This window comes from Acanthaster planci, linkage group LG13 (assembly GCF_054643075.1).
Source record: "Acanthaster planci isolate LZ-2023a linkage group LG13, COTS_SCS, whole genome shotgun sequence".
Lineage (NCBI taxonomy): Eukaryota > Metazoa > Echinodermata > Asteroidea > Valvatida > Acanthasteridae > Acanthaster > Acanthaster planci.
Genome location: NC_141789.1, coordinates 3,959,010 through 3,978,758, shown reverse-complemented (window position 1 = coordinate 3,978,758; position 19,749 = coordinate 3,959,010). Strand labels below are relative to the sequence as shown.

At 38.9% G+C, this 19,749-nt stretch overlaps 2 protein-coding genes across 5 annotated transcripts in view; one reads left to right on the top strand and one right to left on the bottom strand.

Annotated features, from left to right (window-relative positions):
* Nucleotides 1-169: 169 nt before the first annotated feature.
* Nucleotides 170-19,749, bottom strand: part of nmnat1 (nicotinamide nucleotide adenylyltransferase 1) — a 40,266-nt gene continuing 20,686 nt past the window's right edge. For 2 of the 3 annotated variants that reach the window (XM_022238642.2, XM_087144598.1), the window contains 5 exons: nt 8,692-8,757; nt 5,968-6,104; nt 5,549-5,650; nt 4,930-4,988; nt 170-4,266 (listed from right to left, as the gene is read on the bottom strand). In XM_022238642.2, coding sequence (XP_022094334.1) covers nt 4,152-4,266; nt 4,930-4,988; nt 5,549-5,650; nt 5,968-6,104; nt 8,692-8,757 — 479 coding nt within the window. In that variant the 3' untranslated portion in view covers nt 170-4,151. The remainder of the gene's footprint in view (nt 4,267-4,929; nt 4,989-5,548; nt 5,651-5,967; nt 6,105-8,691; nt 8,758-19,749) is intronic. The other variant, XM_087144599.1, reaches the window with a different exon arrangement.
* LOC110981246 (uncharacterized) lies at nt 11,252-15,179 on the top strand. Of its 2 annotated transcripts, XM_087144601.1 has the most exons (3): nt 11,252-11,655; nt 12,084-12,187; nt 13,261-15,179. In XM_087144601.1, exon 3 carries the CDS (start codon nt 13,267-13,269, stop codon nt 13,822-13,824), a length of 558 nt encoding a protein of 185 aa, XP_087000727.1. In that variant the 5' UTR covers nt 11,252-11,655; nt 12,084-12,187; nt 13,261-13,266; the 3' UTR covers nt 13,825-15,179. The 2 variants fall into 2 exon arrangements, with proteins under 2 accessions (XP_087000727.1, XP_087000726.1); XM_087144600.1 differs by lacking the exon at nt 12,084-12,187.

Here is a 19,749-nt window from a genome sequence, read left to right as displayed (position 1 = left end):
TCAATCAACAGGTGAAAGTGGGGTGAACCATTCTGAAATGGGGGTTTTGAGTGGGCAGGCCACATACCGCAAACACAAAGGCAAAAGAATGCCACATCGTCCAGAAATCGCAGTGGGTACCGTAGCGAAAACAAATAAAGACAGAAATACCACAAGTGAGCAGCATATGTTAATGATGCCATGGGGGTACACACATTTATTTCTTCCTTGTTTGATATACTGGAAAATAAGTAAATTAGTACCTATAAAAATTGTTTGCTTCCCCACAGAAACTTAATTTAATCTATGCCATGCGTATTTCAACAAGCTGGTTAAAAACATCAGGCTCTTAATATTCTGCAAACAAAACAGGGGGCACATTCCTAAAAGAGCAGCTTAAAAACATACAACTGCCAAACATTATCAAAACACCAACAAAACCTACATTCTGATTAACTAAAACTGATCCATTTTGTAAGCGGGGCTTGCATGTAGTTTGAAGTTATGCACATTGTACATGTAGCATGGACAAAAAAATTCATTACAAAAAATCAAGCTGGTGACATGAATTTATGAACAATTGATGCCCATTTCAAAATAAATTTTGACAGGTGGAAAAAAGTGCTGGGTTGAGGTAACTGTACGCAAACAATTAAACGTATAAAAATAAATATTAACTCTTGACAATTGACAAATCTGTAACAACTGTCTTGCACTTTTCTCTCTAACGTATGAACAATCATAATGTCATTATTTAAAATTACATCCACTGCTTCCACGTTACAAAATTCTACATAATTCTTTCATCTGAATAGAATTCGTTTTCACTAATGTGCCAGACAATGCGGCAAGCAATCTTTTTCATATTTAGCTTGAAAGCTTCACATGTTGTTCAGAGAACCATCAATGGAAAAGTCTGCTGAAGTATGTAAACCAACTTATTTTTACTATGTTGCAGTACCAGCACTCACGTCCCCGACAAGTTCAAAACAAGACCATGTGTGTGTAACGTACATGCAATTTTAATAAAGGACAGACATGTAGTAGATTTCCAAGTCTTCCTTAAATGGCAGCTAGCATACATCTGGCTATTTTTAAGCACCATCTGAATAAAAATCTTGTTTTTCTCCAACCTTCTTTCCTAACAAATGAAAGTTTTTTCCAAGCACAACAAAATTATCAGTAGATCTCTCCCACCACAAGTCATATATATATTTTTTTTTCTTACAGAAATCACAGTTAAATACATCCATAATCAAAACAAAAATTTCTATTTACCAGTTCCCATTTCAGCTGTATGGATGCATATGTACACACAAGATATACTTATTATGTGCAAATGTGTTAATTCGGCAGAAAAACAACTAAATGGGTTAAGCTACAGTTAAAAAAAGTTATGCTCATGCACTGGGCCAATGAAAGATCTACTAGAGGTGGGAAGGACAGGGCCAACGATACTCCAAACCCATCCGAACCCTTCTACTAATCGAAAGAGAAAAAGATACCATTTCGGCAGAACAATTAGTTACACAATACACTTCATGGAAAGATGATTGGTTATAAATTAAAAGGTACGAAACATAACAGATAAACATGACAATTTCACTGAACCATAGTGAATGAAATAAAATAAACACACATAGTTTTTTGACAGTTTTTTAGAACTCAGCTCCATCAACTTTGAAATCTTGAAGTTTCTGACTCCAAGAACCTAACAACTGAACAGTAATTTGTAGCGACAAAAAGTGTGCCTACAAAACCAGACAGCAGCTTGCTTTATATCCAATGTTAGCAAAACTGGAATACACCCACACTCATGGCAGACCTTTGTTACCAATAAATTTCTGGATTAGCAAACCCTCTGTTAATTACACCTGACAGGACCATCTCTCTAAAAAAAAAAATCATAAGTTGGGATGAAAATCAGGCAACTGAAGCACTTTTCTTTGAGAGTTTAGGGCCCCCAAAGTTACTTATATTTAGAAATATCTGAGAGGTGTGAGCTGGTAGCGTATCCCCATGCAATATTCTATTAATACACGCTACTGAATTTGATAAATGGTGAATTACTGCAACAAAGTCCTGCAGTTTCTAAACGCGTTCATCTCTCAGAAATGTCCCAAAAGAAAGACGGTAAAAAAAAACAAAATTAATCCTTCATACAAATGTTTCTAGGTACCATATATACATGTACATTGCATTGATTTAGCTGTGGTAACGCAAACATATTTTACACTGGTATTTTGTACAGTAGACAGGACCAATCGTACTGTCACCATACACAATGGAAGAATGTAGCATTCAATCTGACGGAGACCTAGCTGCAGATCCGTACAGAGACAGAGGCCAACGGCCAATGAGTCAATATAACACAAGGTGGTACTGTTTGTTGGATGCATGTAGAATTGAGCACCTTCCTCTAGGAATGCCAATTTAGTACTACATGTTACATCCTCCGGAAAAATGATTTCTTTGCGTCAAGCATGTTTCTAAACTTTTGTGCCTTTACCAATGAGAAACTGATTGGTCAAGGCAGTTTACTGTTGAGTACAATGCACAGTCACTATACCAGCGTCATGAAACTTTATGTAATTGCTTCGGTTGACCAAAACATACCCTATATAAACAAAACCTCTCAAAACAATTAAACACTCTTGCCTAATATAACAGTGACTACATGCAGACAAAACCTGAAACCTGTAGCATAAAATGAGCCTGGAAAACAATATGATATCTCTTTTGCAATCAACATCTCAAATTTAAAATTGCAGAGTAAAGATCAAGTTGAGACTTGTATTTTAGGAGATTACATTCAGACTATTGCAAGGCCAATGACAAATGCAATTAGAAACTTGGCTTGTGCACTTGGACAAAATGTACATGCACAAATACAGAGGCAGGACATGTAAATAATATCAATTTTCCACTGGGGTTTAAGTACAGTACAGATCACAATTATTGAAGTAGGCAGTATTTTGTTTCTTTTCACTTAATTAAAGCCCTATTACAACTGCTAAATCACTTAGCCACATTTGATGATCAAATTGAAACTTTAATAATTGTTTCTGTAACATGGGAAAGAATTATATGTACGTTGGTTTTTAAGGTGTTAAATTTTAATGCATCTATATAGACCGAATCTTGATCTTTAGGGAGGGACTTCTTGCAATGTGGTGAACGAAGTGAATATCTTAGTAAAGCCAGACTGTTCCTGTTTGCCCTGGATGCTCTTTCATGGAATACTGAGTTCCGCTGGGAAATTCTTCCAGGTTCCTGTTGAGGATAGACCAGTCCTAAGCAAAGAGTTCAAAGTCCCTGGCAAGGATTCCCCCATTAGGAAGAGTGGGTGACATCAATTGAAATAATTACAGTTCTCGTTCAAACATCCTATGGCATTCCAACTTGAGATGCTCCCAAAGTTGAATGTCTTCTTTTCTTAGGCTTTTCTTCTTTCTTACGTACGAGAGCTTTAAAAAATATGATCTTCTCTTTGTACAAAAGCACATGATTTTCAGTAACCATTTTAAATATTGCAAAGAACCTCGATCATTATTCTGACAACTGCATGTACTTGTGCAGCTCATTTCCAAGAGTCATGTCCCAAATCTATTGCTTCATCTTTAACATTCCATAAAAGAACACAAAGACAAATTTGTAATAACAGGCATGGTTTTTACATTTGGATAGGATTTTTGGAAAGGGGATGACAAACATTTGAGGAAATGGATAGGCAGAAATGCGTACCACCTTTTTGGTACATTTTCTGATGTTTTAAAAGGATTCAATTTTTGTTTTTGAGTTTTTTTTTGGGGGGGGAGTGATTTTTTGCATTCATCAGAAAAATGAACGTCTACAGAAGACTCCAAATACAACTTAGTCTACAAATTCTTGCTTCGTCTGGATTCATACACCATTGTAATGTATGGTAGAATTAAAGTCAGCAATACCAACATGAGAGGTAACTTGTAACTAGCACAAGCAGTCTATTTACAATATATGGGTTACAATTTCAATGAAGGAGTTACGTGTAGTGGGTAAGGAGCAGTACTACTGAGGGACACATATGCAACTCTTCCATGAAATTAGCCACATTATATCAACACTTAAGCATCTAGCAGCATCTAAACATGTGCACATTATTGCCTTAATAAATTAATGGTACATGTGTTTGGCTATTTCTTCTCAGCGTTGTTGTCCTCCATCTCATACAGCTTGTTGTCCCCGATGTACTTGATGACGGGCTCGGGAACGAGGTATTTGATACTCTCCTTCCGTCGCAGTGCTCGCCTGTGCCGAGGGAAACAAGAGAGGATGCATGTCATCAACTCTGGGGTTTGGAAGTTATTCATGGAGGGTTGTATGCCACTGCTACTAAATGGCCAGTACTTACAAAACTTTGGCAATAAATTTGACCAACTTACGTGGAAAAAAACTGTAGTCGGCACTGGGTTAAAAAAAGTGGCTGAAAAACATGTGCATTTAGCTGAAACCTTGGCTGTGATTTCAAATTTGCCAGCTGGAAACTTATTCACGAACAGGCTGAGACATGATTCATTTGCTTTACTTTTTCTGTATAAACATGCAACAGGATATGGAAATAAATCAGGTTGCTCCCCCGTCCCATTCCCAAAATTTCTCCTAACAATCATGTTCCATCCTGAAGGCAATAGGTGTTTGCAGCCATCTTTTGTCCATGTTTTCAGAGGACAGGTGCAAGCAATCTGTCCTAGGTTGACCAAATCTTTAAGTGAATCAAAATAAGCAGTTGTCTCAGTTAATTATGAGCTAAATATTTCTGAACACATCTTCGACCCCGAATATTGGAAATGCAAGGAGCTGAGTGCAAAAAAAAGAGCTAAAAAAATCCTACAACAAACTATATGCACTAATGAAACGCACCAACATAAAGCCAAGTTGGGAGCTTAAAGACTTCCTATTCTGTATACTCACCTGATTTTGGTGGAGCTGATGTCGTTGAAAATCCATTCCGTCACAATGTCAATGTTGCTCTGCAACAAAAATACAAGGGAGAAAAAAACATAATTTGACTAAGAACTGAGCGAAGGGTTCAACTCTTGATTTTCAAGTGATCACAAGTGGTCCTTGTTTCAAGGAGTGGGTCACTGGAGGCAGATGGCGGAGGGGGCTCTGTTTAACTTGCCACTGTGAATGCTGCAAGCCACAAGGTCAGATGGTGGCAATAGATTACATGTATGCCGGTATCACTTTTCAATCAGTGCAGAAAATATAGATATAAAACATGCAGTTTTAAAAAAATGTAACTACGGCAGAGAAATGCCATGTGTTTTCAGAACTTATTAAAAGCAGTTAAGATGCAGTTACATGCAAAGGTACATGTATCACATAATTCTTACAGCTTATTGTCATTTGCATTGTATAGATTTTTGCTGAGAAACCAGACACTTGTAGGTAAACTTTGACTTTATCTTCATGTCTCATGGCTTGAACCTGACATTGAGGTCCGAGTCAGAACACTTAACAGACCAAGTATGAAGCTTTAATAAAGATGCAAAAAAAAATTCCTGATAAACATTTGTTTCTTGCTTACTTGATACTTGTACAGTAGGTCTGACTCATAAACAAACTTGTGTGGGTTGGACTCTGATCTGCTGATTACAACCAGGCCGTACTTCTTCACAATTTCGGTCATCTAGGGGAAAAAAGGACAACACAAAAAGCCATTTTCATTCAGAATGTAAATGACACGCATGTAATTGCAAATGGTCTGGAGTTGGTCACATTCAGTTTTCAATCCAAGACAGTGGCAAAATTTCAAAAGCTTCGGTTCGGACTTAATATTTTTTGAATAGTTTTAAGAACGAAGAAAAGTGAACGGTAAAATAAGCTCAAGTATTATAAACACTCTGGGCGGAAGCAAAGAATGAAACAGCAAATCCACATGAACTTGTGATACTTCTCAAAGTTTTTGAAACACAGATCAAGAATGGAATAAGAATTCCATCATACATCTTCATCCTTCCAGAGTCCAGGTACAGCAAAGGACTCCAGGAGGTCTGCTCCGCACAGCAACTTGACCTGGATGGGCTGCAGATTGATGTTGTTGCTGCAATTGCAGCTGGTGTAGTGCAGCTCTTCATACTCATCTGTAACAAGAAGTCAACAAGACATCTTGGTCAGGAAAAGTGAAACCAGAATTTCCCTCAAGTTACATTATACAAACTGACAACTTGCTGAAGAATAACTAATGCAAGGACCTTTTCTTCAAGGACAAAGGCACTTTTCGTTACTAGACTTGAGGCTGACATAATGTTATTATTTTTTTATGGATGATATGCAGTAAATATTCATCATCTGGGCGAAAACTAATCTTGAAATCCTCAGTTGTATCCCTCTATGAACTGCTCATTCACCATGTACATGTACTCGCATATCGGTATGAGTATAACTTGGCATGCAGCAATACATGTACAATGCAACTGGCTGTACATACATGTACATGCACTGATGACAAGAACGCCATTGGGACATCAATTTCTTTGCAAAGCGAAGCCTTGGAACATCTACGAAGTCACATTCAAAATCAATATATTTCAGACGCCCTCACTAATTAAAGGCAGAGTGAAAAAAGTTTCAAACAACACTCAGACAGCACATGTGTACATGTACAATAACAAAGTAAAAGACACACCGGTAGATAAAAAGAAAGTCTGCATTCAACATCACGACATATACTATGGTACATGTACCGATATCACTGTGATACAACACGAATTCAGCTGACCAATTTTAATTCTTGGCGGGGAAGAAAGGGTTGGGTTTCTTCAGGTCTCAGTATTAATGTCTTTCTTTTCCCCCTTTTCCACCAGAAACAGCTGGCAATCTTGTACAGCGGCAAATAACATCTGTGTTAATTTCCCGCTTTTTATTCCAGCGGAATGAAAGTTGAAGCCATCTACTGCGGTGATGGCCCAGACAGGCAGGCACTCTTCACAAAAACATGCGTTCTACTACATGTACATGAATGAAGGCATGTGCCTGGACCAATATTCAGCAGAGGCTGAACAATGGAGGTAGATTCGCTATTTGCTGGCAGGATTGATTTCTGATGTCGTCCGTGGAGGTCCTGGTGCCTTATTGGAGACTGCAGAGGAAACAACTACAAGCTACAATTCCGAGTTTTACAAAATGGAAATTGTACCAAAACTGAACAGGTAAAGTGCAGCTGCTGCATAGGGTGGTCAGTGCATTTCCACTCCAGGACCACTACTTTCTGTTGTTGTTTTTTTCTATTTCTTTTTGAAGTTGTACTTTTTCGGAATACATTTCAACAGAAAATACAGAATACTCATCTTAAAGTATCAATCAAACTTTTTTTTTCTGGACACTTCAGGATGAACCCTGTTGACATTTGATACCACTCACCTCAATTCATTAACCCTTAAACGTTCTCTGCAACTTGGGTATTTTTGACATGAAATTTAAGAATCTAACACTGTGCAGAATACCAGTGACATTGGCACATACCGGAGCTTGAATTCAAACTATGGTGGACAAAAGTGTCCTATCTGGGCACTGAATTAATGAATCCTTCAAGATGACTTTCTTTTTTCAAACAGTGAATGAAAATTGGATGATGCAGAATGGGGGAGGGGGAGGGTTGGGCTGCACATGTACACACTGTTTGAAGCAACTATCATTGCAGTAACAATGACAGACATTGTTGAAAAAAAAAAGTATGTCTGTCCATTGTATTTCATGCAATATCTTAGCATTAACCGACATAGTACATGTTCACTGCAACAGGACATGTAAATTAAACATGGCGCAGAGGATTAATGAAAAAAATTGTTGTGTCAACAAAAGTGCCATGGAAAAGAATACATCAAACTTGTAATGTAAGTACATGTACATCAAGACAGAAACAACCTCGGAACAGGGAAAAGGATAAAATAATATGAAAAAAAAAATATCTGTGGCTTGAACAATAATACTGACAATCATACATAATATGACTAACAACTTCATAACACCTGATCAATGGGAGACTTTGAGACGCTGGTGGCAGCAGACAACACGTACCAGTCCTTTTTCAAGGTATTGCTTGTGCTCAGAACTATGCACGCCTATTCAAAACAACGCACGCATGCTCAGAACTGGTAAAAAGGACCAGTATGTTTGCCACCACCAAGCATCTCAAGGTCACCCACTGACACAACCAGATGAAATAAAGAAAATTTACCTTCGAGACATGTAGTCTTTCAATGATTAATTTAAAGATGAGTACTAGTACAGTCCAAACATCACAACAAACATAAGCTGCGCAAAGCTCAGGTCAACTCCTGGTACAAAATGCACACACCAATATACATGTACACTGCTATTCCAGTCACAGAAACTGAATTTCTGTTCAAATTTGTCCGATGCTAAATGACTGTCTGTTTTTATCAAAATATTAACAACAAACCCTGTGAACTGTGTTTTGATTCACTGCTGAATAAAAGACCAAATGATACCCAAAATTGCCTGAAACTTAACATTATTGCAGTTTTATGTATATTCTGGTTTAAAATGTACATTTTCCATTTTTTAGAATGTAGTTGTCTAAAATTGGTTAGGTTTCTCCCAAATCAGAACTTGCTGCCACTTGCTATCACTTTCCCTGACTGGAACTGCCTTGAGTATGCATTCATGACAGAGAACAAACGGCTGCGGCACTAGCATGCGGCATACCATTATTGCTAAGAGTTCCTCCAAAGCAGGACAACGATGACACTGTTCGCAGAGTCACAAAGAAATCTTGTGAAGAAATGTAAAAATGAAAATAAAATGTTACTCCAAAATTTAACCAATGTGTTTTTTTCCGAAGGAATAATTCAAATCATTCAAGAATCAAACCCTAAACGAAGATGCCCTCCTGCAAAAGAAAACAAAAGAGTTACAATGTATCTTGTGAACTCCCAATGGTGGATATAATCTTCTCCATATCTCACTGTGTACGTGAGATGTATTGACAACAGATTATGAGTAAATGTCTAACTTGAACATTTCAAGAAATTAATGAGCTACTGTAAAGTCCAAAACCACTCAACGACGTAAACTGCACTTTGACAAAAACCCATTGTCCATACCCGGAAAAAAGATCTTATACTTGGCAAGATATGGGACAGAGGGGTACCCCCCCCACATGTCCAAACCCTATACACATGTATTATCTAGAACACAACTTTTCTTTCATCAGAACTGGTGCGCTTATACGTGGGGCCTTGTGGGGTACCAGAACAATGGGAAGTACCCCACAAGACCAGTTTTTACCTTGTGGGGTACCAAAATTGGTATCCCACAAGAATTTCATGAAACTTATATTTGGAAATAACTCAAAAATTTTTGATGGGTAAAATTGAAGTGTTTCATGTAAGGGACACACGGTCAAAATTTCAACCCAGGAAAGTGAATTTGGTTTAAATTGGAGTGATTTGAAATTTTTGGCATGTTGTGTGGGAGTTTTATACATGAGAACAAAGGAAATACCCCATAGGTATTGCTGTGTAAGGATGTTTGTTCCCTAAAGTAAAACTCCAACATATTCCGGGGCAACTGTTTCGAGAGCCTGTTCCTTTTGCTTCGTGCCCGTGCATGTATGGTTCATAATACATGTACATGTATGTATGGCAAGTGTCAAACAGAAGCCAATCATGAAATGATTGCATCGAAGATCGCTGGGGTTATGTGTGTTCAATTTTTGTGAATTCACACCGCATATATGTGATCTGACCAAACAATTTTGAGTTCGTACTCGCTTTCGAGCCATGTATGAACTGGCCTATATGACGCCGCGAGACATTCACGACATGCGTATAAAATAATCTGTGACATCATTAATACAGGTACCTGCTAACAATTTTCGACATGTTCTGTATTCCCAAAAACTCATTTCATCCAAAAGTACATGTAGATGATTTCAGAGGGTTTTATGAAAGAAAAATTGAAAATTCTGTGGAACCTGTGGGTATATGGCCTTGAAATTTGTACTCCTGTGCTGCATATTTTTAATGGACCGCTCACGCATTTTGCCGCCACGGCCATGACATGCTTGCATAATTATCAACTTATTACTGAAAACAACCAATAAGGGCGCTGGGATGGACGGCGTGATTACAAATGCATGACATCATTTCTTCAAGCCTGTCTCAGGCTCCATCTATTTTTTCACCACCTGACTTTGAGGTCGTTAGATGGAATTTTTTCTTGATGTCGAATTCGCTTCCGTTTCTGCATATGCCTGAAGTATGAACTGGCCTATAGGGACATGATAATGTCAGCGAGAATCACGTGTAAAACATAAAATGGATTCCCCCGCTATGAAATATATCTGAATCTATTTTACTTGAAAATGTCGGGTCTAACTGTCCTATAATTTTGAATAGTTGAAAAAAAATCTACTGGTACAACAAATAGTCGTAAACTTGAACCTCGTTAATAAGAAGTCCTTCAGACTTTGCAAATATAACAGGAACCTTGTATTATCAGGAATGAAAACAATGAAGAAAAAGGATTGGGCCCTGAAATTTCCTTGTTGTTAGCAGAATACTGTATTGACCGTGCTCTTACTAAAATGAAGTTTGACTGTAACGTATTAATCGAAGTCCAATTTCATCGATTAAATCCACAAGAAATGATCATCATCCCACTGAATTCGCAGTAGTTCTCCTTTGACATGTTGAAAAGGAATGGTAGGCTATTTAGAATTAAGGTATTTCTTAAATCAAGTATTCATCGCCATTTTTCCACGTTTCTATACGTTGCATAGTGAGCTGAAGTTCAAGCTGAATCTGGTGGCCTACATGCTATGGTCTGACCACCCAATTAAAATATCAAAATTTGAAGGAAAAAAGAGCGCCAGAGTTACCGGACCAACCATAATAATTATTAATCTTGCCGAAAGGCTCGCTTTTCTAAACTGAATGTACAACAGAAAAGTGCAGTTTTCGACTTTAACTCGGTGAAATAAAGTTTCCAAGGAGATTTAGCTTTCTGTCTCATAGAGTTTCTGCATGGCAGACATCTTTCTGGTAACTACTTTTGTCGTGGAGGGCTAGTACAAAAGGTCTATTCATCTGTATCCCTGTGGAACAAAAGCTCTTACTGGAGAAATGGCTGCCATGCAGAATCTCTAGTGGGCTTTGCGTCTGTCGTTTTTTTCCATTGACAGCTATGTATTTTTTTCTTAATCAATGCCTATAAATGCAGGCACTCAAATGCAAATTCGAGCCACAGGGGCAACAGAGACGTTGTTTGGTCCGTTACAAAGAGGGTCTAATCTTCTTAGCGACTAGAAAGAGAGACTATGTTAGAGGTTATCAGGTGCACTGAACCGGCCGGTGTAGCATAATGTATGTGTGCATGTATAGTATATACTGCACACACGCTGCAGGTTTAGACAGCCGGCTGCATGTGCATAGCATTGTATTGAATTGGTAAACCGAGCCAGCGGCCTGCCGGCCGGATGTGTTTGCAGATGTACTGAGTGCCAATGGATGCTAGACTGTTTGGTACCAACATTATGCACTTGTTTCGAACCTGAATTAAAGCAGTAACGTACCCCGAGCCCACCGTACGCGGTTAACTGAAGACACACATTCACACAAACATGCAACTCATTTATAAACACTCATAAAGCAACACCAGAAAGGAAAGGTAAGTACAGACATGAGAAATTAGATACCGACCACTCCGATGCCTAAAAAGCAAATGCATTCTGATGGTCGAAAAAGAAGTGTCGGAGTTCGTATAGCATGCGCAGGTACACAGGAAATGGACTTTAGGACAAATAAAATGGGTGAAGGGAGGCTGACTGCTGTTAACTGTGCATGGAATTTTTGTCTTGTCAATTCAACATGTGCAAGTGATGTGTTTCTTTGATGTTTTGAAGGATTGAGTTTATGTCAAGTTATGAACAAGAAATAAATGCAGTGAAATGAGCTTTGGTTTCGAGTTTTCACAATTGACTCCGTGCCCAAGCTGCAAATTTCAAAGAACATTCATTAAGGTTTTTGGGGTTGGTGATGTAAGTTATGTTTTTTTTTGTTTTTATTTTATTTCTGTTGATTTTGTTTTGGGTTTAGCGAATAAGGGTTGCCTCGCACCCATTGACTCACATCTGGATACTCCACTTGGCAGAGTTGAATTCTACATACTAGGTGCAGCTTTTATTTGGGGGTATAGACAGGTAAAGGGACCATGTAATAGAAATATGTTAATAAAATCCTTGAAATTGCACCTTTGTGTTTAAATTAATCTCATGTTAAAGTTTTGTTCTGCTATTTTTCAGTGTTTATGGGGCCTGTTTGCTTTTTATGGTAATTCAGATTTGCATATTTATAAGCAAACTGTGATGTAATTTGAGGCGCTGAACCTCAATTTGAGCACAAAAAATTGCTCGATTTTTTTGTACTTCACTCTCAAAAATTCCATTTCTTTTAGTAATTTACTGCTGTATATACATGTGAGTATGGCAAAAAAGCCAGTGAGCAGCATTTCCTCAGAAATGTTTCAAAGAGCAAATTCAGGGCTCAAACTTTGACCATGAAAACAGGCAAACTGAACAGTGTCTTCCTGGATTTCCATCATACTAACAGCGCCCTCTACTTGTCCTGAAAAGCTTGGTCAATTTTGAATGTTTCAAAAAGCGTTTCAAAAACAGTTCACTCACATGTAACTCTAAGAGGATGTCGAACAGTTTTCTTTGAATAAGAATAATACTCTGAATAAGAGTTTAAAAAGGCACAAAAAGGGATCCTCAGATAAATTCCCTGCATTGGCAACTGCCACCTATATGTACATACTTGGGTACTCTTGTACTTGTACATTGGGCACTGGTCGTTTACATGTATACTGCCCATTTTGTACTGTATTACAGTGACTACAAAAAGTGATGACCTACAGGAACATGTATTTAATTGTACAGCATGCCAAAATACCAGTTTGCTTGTAAAAACCCCACTCCCCTATTTCTGGTTTCTCCAAAAAACTGTAGCAGCACAGATATGAACAGATACAAGGTGCTATTCATGTGAATACCATTTTGACCTGGTCTGCTAAGTCATTAATTGCCATTAAGTTCTTTTTGATCTCGGGTACGTACATGTAGGTAGGTAAACTTATAAACCTACATGATTGGAGAATTGTGCAAATTAGAGTGGATGGAATCTTACATGTAACAGCAAATCGTCAGTCTTGCACACGTGGCAGTTTGAACTGTTGCAAAGTACTGATTCTGTAATTCATGCTTGATCTTTGCAGTTAAAGATGGATGCAGCCAACACTCGGTCTCTAAGGGGGGCAGGCTCATCCCAACGTCAAAAATGTGAAGAGTGTGAGAAAGATTTCTCTTCTTTAACCAGCCTACGGCGTCACGTGCAAGAGCAGCACACTCGCAAGGAGAAACTGAACTGCCCGCGGTGCTCCAAGACTTTCATCAGGAAGCACGACATGGAGAAACATCTGAGGAAAGCTCATGGAGGAGCTCTGGAAATGCTGGCTAATGTACTTGAAAACCTGAAGGAAGAACTCGATCAGCCAGACCCCATTGAGCCACCTGTGGTGAGCCCCAAACGCAAGAGGGTGTCCTTTGCCAGCATGCCGTATTCGGACCCAGAGACTGCTGAGGTTCCATCCGGTATGACATTAGATTCAAGTCCTAGTATGAGTTGTCAAGAGGTGGCAGTGCAGACGTCTCCACACGGAGGGAGTGGAGAGACCGAAATCATCCGGCAACGTATCATTGAACGCACCACTAAGGAACTCCTTGACGATGATGGTAAGGTGGTTGCGCGGGTAATCACAGAACGGTTCCTTGTAGAATGATTCCCTCTGGAGTTGGGTTGTATGGGTTGAGGTTGCAAAATATATCAAGATGGAATGTCTTCAATTTTTCAAAAATTGATTGAGGTATCATACTTCTTTAAGGTACATGTACCGGTATACAGGTTCAGTGCACATTTCATTGGTATTCTGCTTGTCTTCAGCATGTTTTGTACATGTACCAGTAGGGGACGGCACATTGGCAAAATTTTGGTTCTGTGCCCCGCTGCATACATCCTTGTTGCTAACAATATTATTTTAAAACTACCTGTACAGTATCATTCACTGTTTTAAAGACAGTACCACAAAATGTGTTTTGGCAATACATAATGAATGTGTAAGAGTTTACAGTGATTTTTTACACAATTATACACTGACCTCATACTGAAGATTGCCTGATATTTTCAGTGGAGCATTGTAAATAAAAAAATTAAGAATTGGGACACATGTATGTGAAGTGTTCTGAGCTGGTATGACGGCATGATTTGCATGTAATTTGTCATTCTTTTGACCGAAGCTCAGACACATCCCAAAATATAATACACGTACATTGCATCTTCTTTTAGGTCACCTGACACGACAATTGGGGAACAAATGATGGCAAACTGTCAGTGACATTCGATAGGAAAAAAAATGCCCCGTCTGAATTTTTCTGTGTCTTTTTGGTTTTAAAATGAGGGACAAGAATGTTATGCTCATATAACGTATAATTTCCCCCTTTATACTGCATGTAATACTTAATAATATGGATTGTATAGTCTGAGACGTCTAACACCATTGCCACCTCTATCAATCACAGAAGTAAAGAGGGCACTCATTCTGACCGCTCATTTGCCACGGTTTTTCCCTCTCTGATCCCTCTCAGAAAGTGCTTTCAGCTACTAATAAACTCAAGTGATTGCCATAAATTTCCTTCCTCCGCACAATAATTGTTGCTTTTAAGAAAAGGTCATTCCATCACAGTTCTATCACGTCCAATTTATGAAAACGGTGATGTCAGAAACACATTTTAAGAAGTGGCTTACAGGTACAGTACATGTATGTGTATGTGCATGCTTGTGAGACTACTAAGGAACATTAAGAGCAAGAAGAGGACAGCCGGATACATGTAAACATGTCAGGAGCCACATTAGCTGTACGAAGTCATTTGATACACTAGTGATCAGTGATACATTTTGAAATTGTTCGGGAGGCAGAGGAAAAAATACAGGTTTGGATAAAGAAGTTCTAAGACTCCATATGTATTCCGCAGTATTGGAACATGTACATAAATGTACATGTATGTTTTCAACATTGACACAACTTTTCAGCAACTCTTTTATTCTGTGGTGTTCGGAATAAACGAGTGATGAAATGCATTGTAGTGTTCTGCTCTGCGTCGGACTGCTTTCTTCAGAGCCCGCATGTACAACACATGAGGAACCATGAGTGGTTTTGCTGGTTTTGTATCAAAGCATCGTTTTAATTGCACTACCTCACCTCACACATGGGCCGTTTTCCAGTACTCAACTTCGCCTCCGTCTCAGGCTTCGTGTAGGAAACCAATCCCCGATTGTGGGCCTGAAGCGTTTAACTTAAATTGAAGTACTGTAACTTTTGGCTCTTTGGCATCTTACTTGATGTTTTGTGGCACTATGAGATTTACTTTTGCGCTTACAACCTCAGAGTCAGGAAGTAAAAAAAACAAAAAACCAGTCGAAGCCTCAGACAGAGCCCAAGTCGAGTATTGGAAAACGGCCCTCTATGCTCATGGATGTGTAACTGTTTCTGACACATCCAAGGAGCGTAAATGCATGTGGATGGCGCACTGCATTAAGCCATGCATGGTGAAACCCATAGTGCAACAGTTCCTACTGGTACATGTACATGTACGTCGTTGTCTGGCTTGCTTGTGTTTGGGTTCAACACACGAAGGGAGCTAATATCTCATTAGAATTAATTTCAATCTTGTCTGGAAAGAAGTCCCGTTCTACTCGCAGGTGGGCCTCAGGTGCACAAGTAATTGGATCAATGAATAATTAATTTAAATGTACCTGTACGTACCCCCTCAATGACACTGTGTACAAGCCACACGTACATGTATCAAGAACCATGCATTTGCCCCGTATGAAAGATTTGACCAAAGGATTATAGCACTTTCCTAAAGACTGTAAAAATTGTGAGCCAGTTGTACATGTGTAACTCGTTAATGCAATAAAAAAAATATTATGTACATTGTCGATTGATGGCCAAGTACAATGTACAATACAGGTACAGGTTGAGGTTCTGTTCCACTGATGCTGATTTTTATTTGTCCATGGTTAGATAACCAAATTACAAATTCGGTTAAATAAGGACAGTCATTGCACTTAAACTCCTTGTGAAGTCACATGTACATGTATTCCATCTGGTAAGCTGCATGAATAAGTTTGGAAATATACCAAAAAATGAAAACCAGGGTCATTTCTAAGAACGTATGATTTGGCACTTTTTAAAAACAATTTGGATGAACAAGAAGAGACAATTTTGCATGCAGTCTTAACCTGATACACATGCATTTTTGCAAGCTTTAAATATCCTACAGTCAAAGAGGTACGTGCATGTACATATAGTTAATTGGATTATTGTGCCTACAATTTTTGGTTGCTTGGAGACATTTCAAAATATGACAAGGCATCATTTTGAATCTACTCAGAAGACCCAGGAATAGTGGGGTTTTCTTTGTTGGTGTGTTTGCTTTTTTTAAGTTGTTATCCAAAGAACTTAAACTTCATTTGGAAATTTGTGCATCTCTCTTAAAATTTTTAGCAATGTTGGCTTTTCAAACAAAAACGTGATGTACATGTACCTCAACGGCCCTAACCATCCAAAAGACGTTCTCTATTCATCGGAAACAAGAGCTTCTATCCCCATCAGCCTACTGTCTAGCCTTCCTGTTCTTAATTTTCATTAAAAAGAGACCTGCACTTTCCTGCAAATATACTGCTCATCGTCAAGTACCTGCCCATGCATGTGTTCGTACAATGTACACGTACATGTACTGCACACTGCAGCATTTCTTGCTCCCTCACACAACAGTAATGACTGCTACCAGTACGTACTGTAAGAACCCTTGTGTGGCAAAGATCTTAAACAGCTAAGCTAACCTGCCCGCTGGACTGCACAAGCGCAGTGCATTAATCAGGGTGGTAGGCAGCAAATTAATGTTGTTTCGGGAGATGCCAGATCATTTGATAGAAAGAAAGTCAAATTTGTAAGGCACTCAAGAAACAATGCCAGGAACTCAGCTAAGAAATTAATAACACTTTAGTATAACCAGGCAGGAAGGAACATATGGTACACGAGTTTGACCTACAGCACCCTTAGATTTAGGGTTAAGTAGGACAGAGATTTAAATGCAATAAAAACAAGTATCTGTTGCCTAATACCCCGTTACCCAACTGATATAATTTTCTCGCCCCTCAGGGATAATAGTTGATTTTAATTAGACATTCACAAGAAACAATGTACATGTATGTGTAGGATATTTACAGTGTAGTTACTGGTATTAGTTGCACATATTCCAGGCCAATGACACTGACAAATTATTTGCAGCACTTTCATTTTTTTGGTAGACAGTGGCAAGTGGGTCTAATACAGTTACTCTTGTTTGTGATCCCACTGATGTCATCACTTCACAAGAACCTATCGTGACTGAAACAGTTTTTGTGCCCACTTCTAATCCAATGAAGAGAATGCCACTGGCAGCCATCGGTCCATCCACGCGGGGCGAGAAATGGACACGGAGGACGGGGAATAATTGATGATGGTTGTGGGCGCAGGATCAAAATGCCATCCCTCACCGGAGGGCGTCCCTACTCGGTCAACAACCATTCACTCTTTTTTTTTTCCTTGCTTGGGCACGTTTGTCATTTTCTGGTTTGCCTCCTCCATGCCTTGGAGCCCTCTGACGGTCCTCAAACCAGAGACTGCGTGATTAGCAAAGGGAGAAGTTAAAGAGTGTGTCTGATGTCCTCCACTGTGACCCATCGTTCAGAAGTTGGAACAGAAATGTCAGAGTCATCATATCACAGCATTTATGAGGTGCAAATTATCTGTATATGACAGTATCTGGCATTTAAAGATGCAGACACTGTACATGTACATGTCTTGTTCATTTGGCCCACACATCTGAATATTCCTGAAACCATCTCAGCTTTAACCCTAACCGCCAAGCATATTGTTTGGCTTATAGTACTCAGTACTACAAAATACTAAGTAATAGCCTGAGCCTGAAGGACCTAGCGCTACAAATTACTACTTCTGGCTAAGTTACTTCCATTGTCACTCATACAGAGAACAATAAAGCCATGCATTCATAGTGCCACAGCATTGTATGGTACATTGTCTTTTCTATGGTATTTTATGGCTTCACAGAACAATGCGGTCATGTCCTCTTACAAGCGGCAGCACTGATTACTACATTTTAAATTTACTACAAGTACAAGTAGTAATTTGTAGTATTATGTAGGGTTAGGGTTAATGGGAGTGGCCCAATGGCACCATTTCAGGCGCAAATGGCTGAGCACTGCTACACCTGCCTTTGAAGGCACCCGTGGGTGGAGCATGAAGCTCCATGGGTGGAGAAGGAACTGGTACCAGGGGTGAGATTGACCAATGATAAAACTAGCTGAAAACAGCTGAAAAAAGCCATAAAGAAGCTGAACTGTGAAAATCTTCTATACTTTTGTAAACAGCCAGTGAGGAAAAAAAGCTGAAATCCCACACAAAAAAAGATGCAATCAGCTAAAAAGCTGAGAAATCGCACCCCTGTAGTACACAGAGTTGAAGTGACGTGCCCAAGGTCATAACAGTGACCATTTGTCAGGATTCGAACTCCTCATGATTGGAAGTTACAAATCCTAACCACTAGGCCGCTAACATCATAACTCCTGATTTTTAACCATCTAAGAATCTACCACAAAAGCTGTGAAACAAGTGCATGCTGAAAGCAGAAAAAAAGAAACTTTATTTATGGTTTTCAACTTGAACTGCTTTGTTCCAAGTCAAAATTTGTGTTGTGTGTACTGCTCTCTAAAATGACCACAGACGTACCATGTGTACATGTATGTACCATACCGTAATGTATTAATCACAGCGAAAGGACTGGTACATGTACTTGATACATGTATTTTTGTCATGTATTATTACGCACACAGTGCAGGTGCTGTTTTTGGCCTGACACATGTTTTGTGTACGAGCAAAAGTATTTTCATTTGTCCCCATCAGTGTTATTTCATTTAAGAACTTTACACGCATCAGGCTTTTCCACAACAGGTTTAAGCCTCCACTTGTTTGCACAGTGTCAACAACGAAGCAAGGAAAAATGTACAAAACAGCTGCTGATGCATGATAGCCTATATACATGTAGGTGCGTTCCTCCTGCTGCATATAAACACGTCAACTTTTAACTTGATGTTACATACTGAACACATTAACCCAGCCCATCTGCAAGTATGTGAACAATGATTATGATTACACATGTAATTCCATGGAGAGTGTTTTGCTGGAAACAATTCAAAATTCTCCAAGTTCAACCACTGTGCGGGAAAACAATGCTACTGAACTTTTGATGACCATCAAGTCCCACGGAAAGTAATGCTGTACATGTACCTGTACCTTCTTAAACTCATAGTCCTCCCAAACTTAATGGATTTTGAAGGACCTGGGAGGGTTAGGGCTAATCAGAAAGACTGCATTTTCACCACATACTAGTATATTTTACATGTACATGTACTGTACCCGTTGTAATAAAAATGATGTAGTTTTGTAAACAGAATTCAAATTGTCTTGGGAACATACTGGTATGGTAAGGTAAAATATTTCAGGATAACATTTCAGGGAAACTACAAAAACTGAAAGTCCCTTTAAGCAATTCAGCTGGGCCAAATGAGGGGGGGAAAACAACCC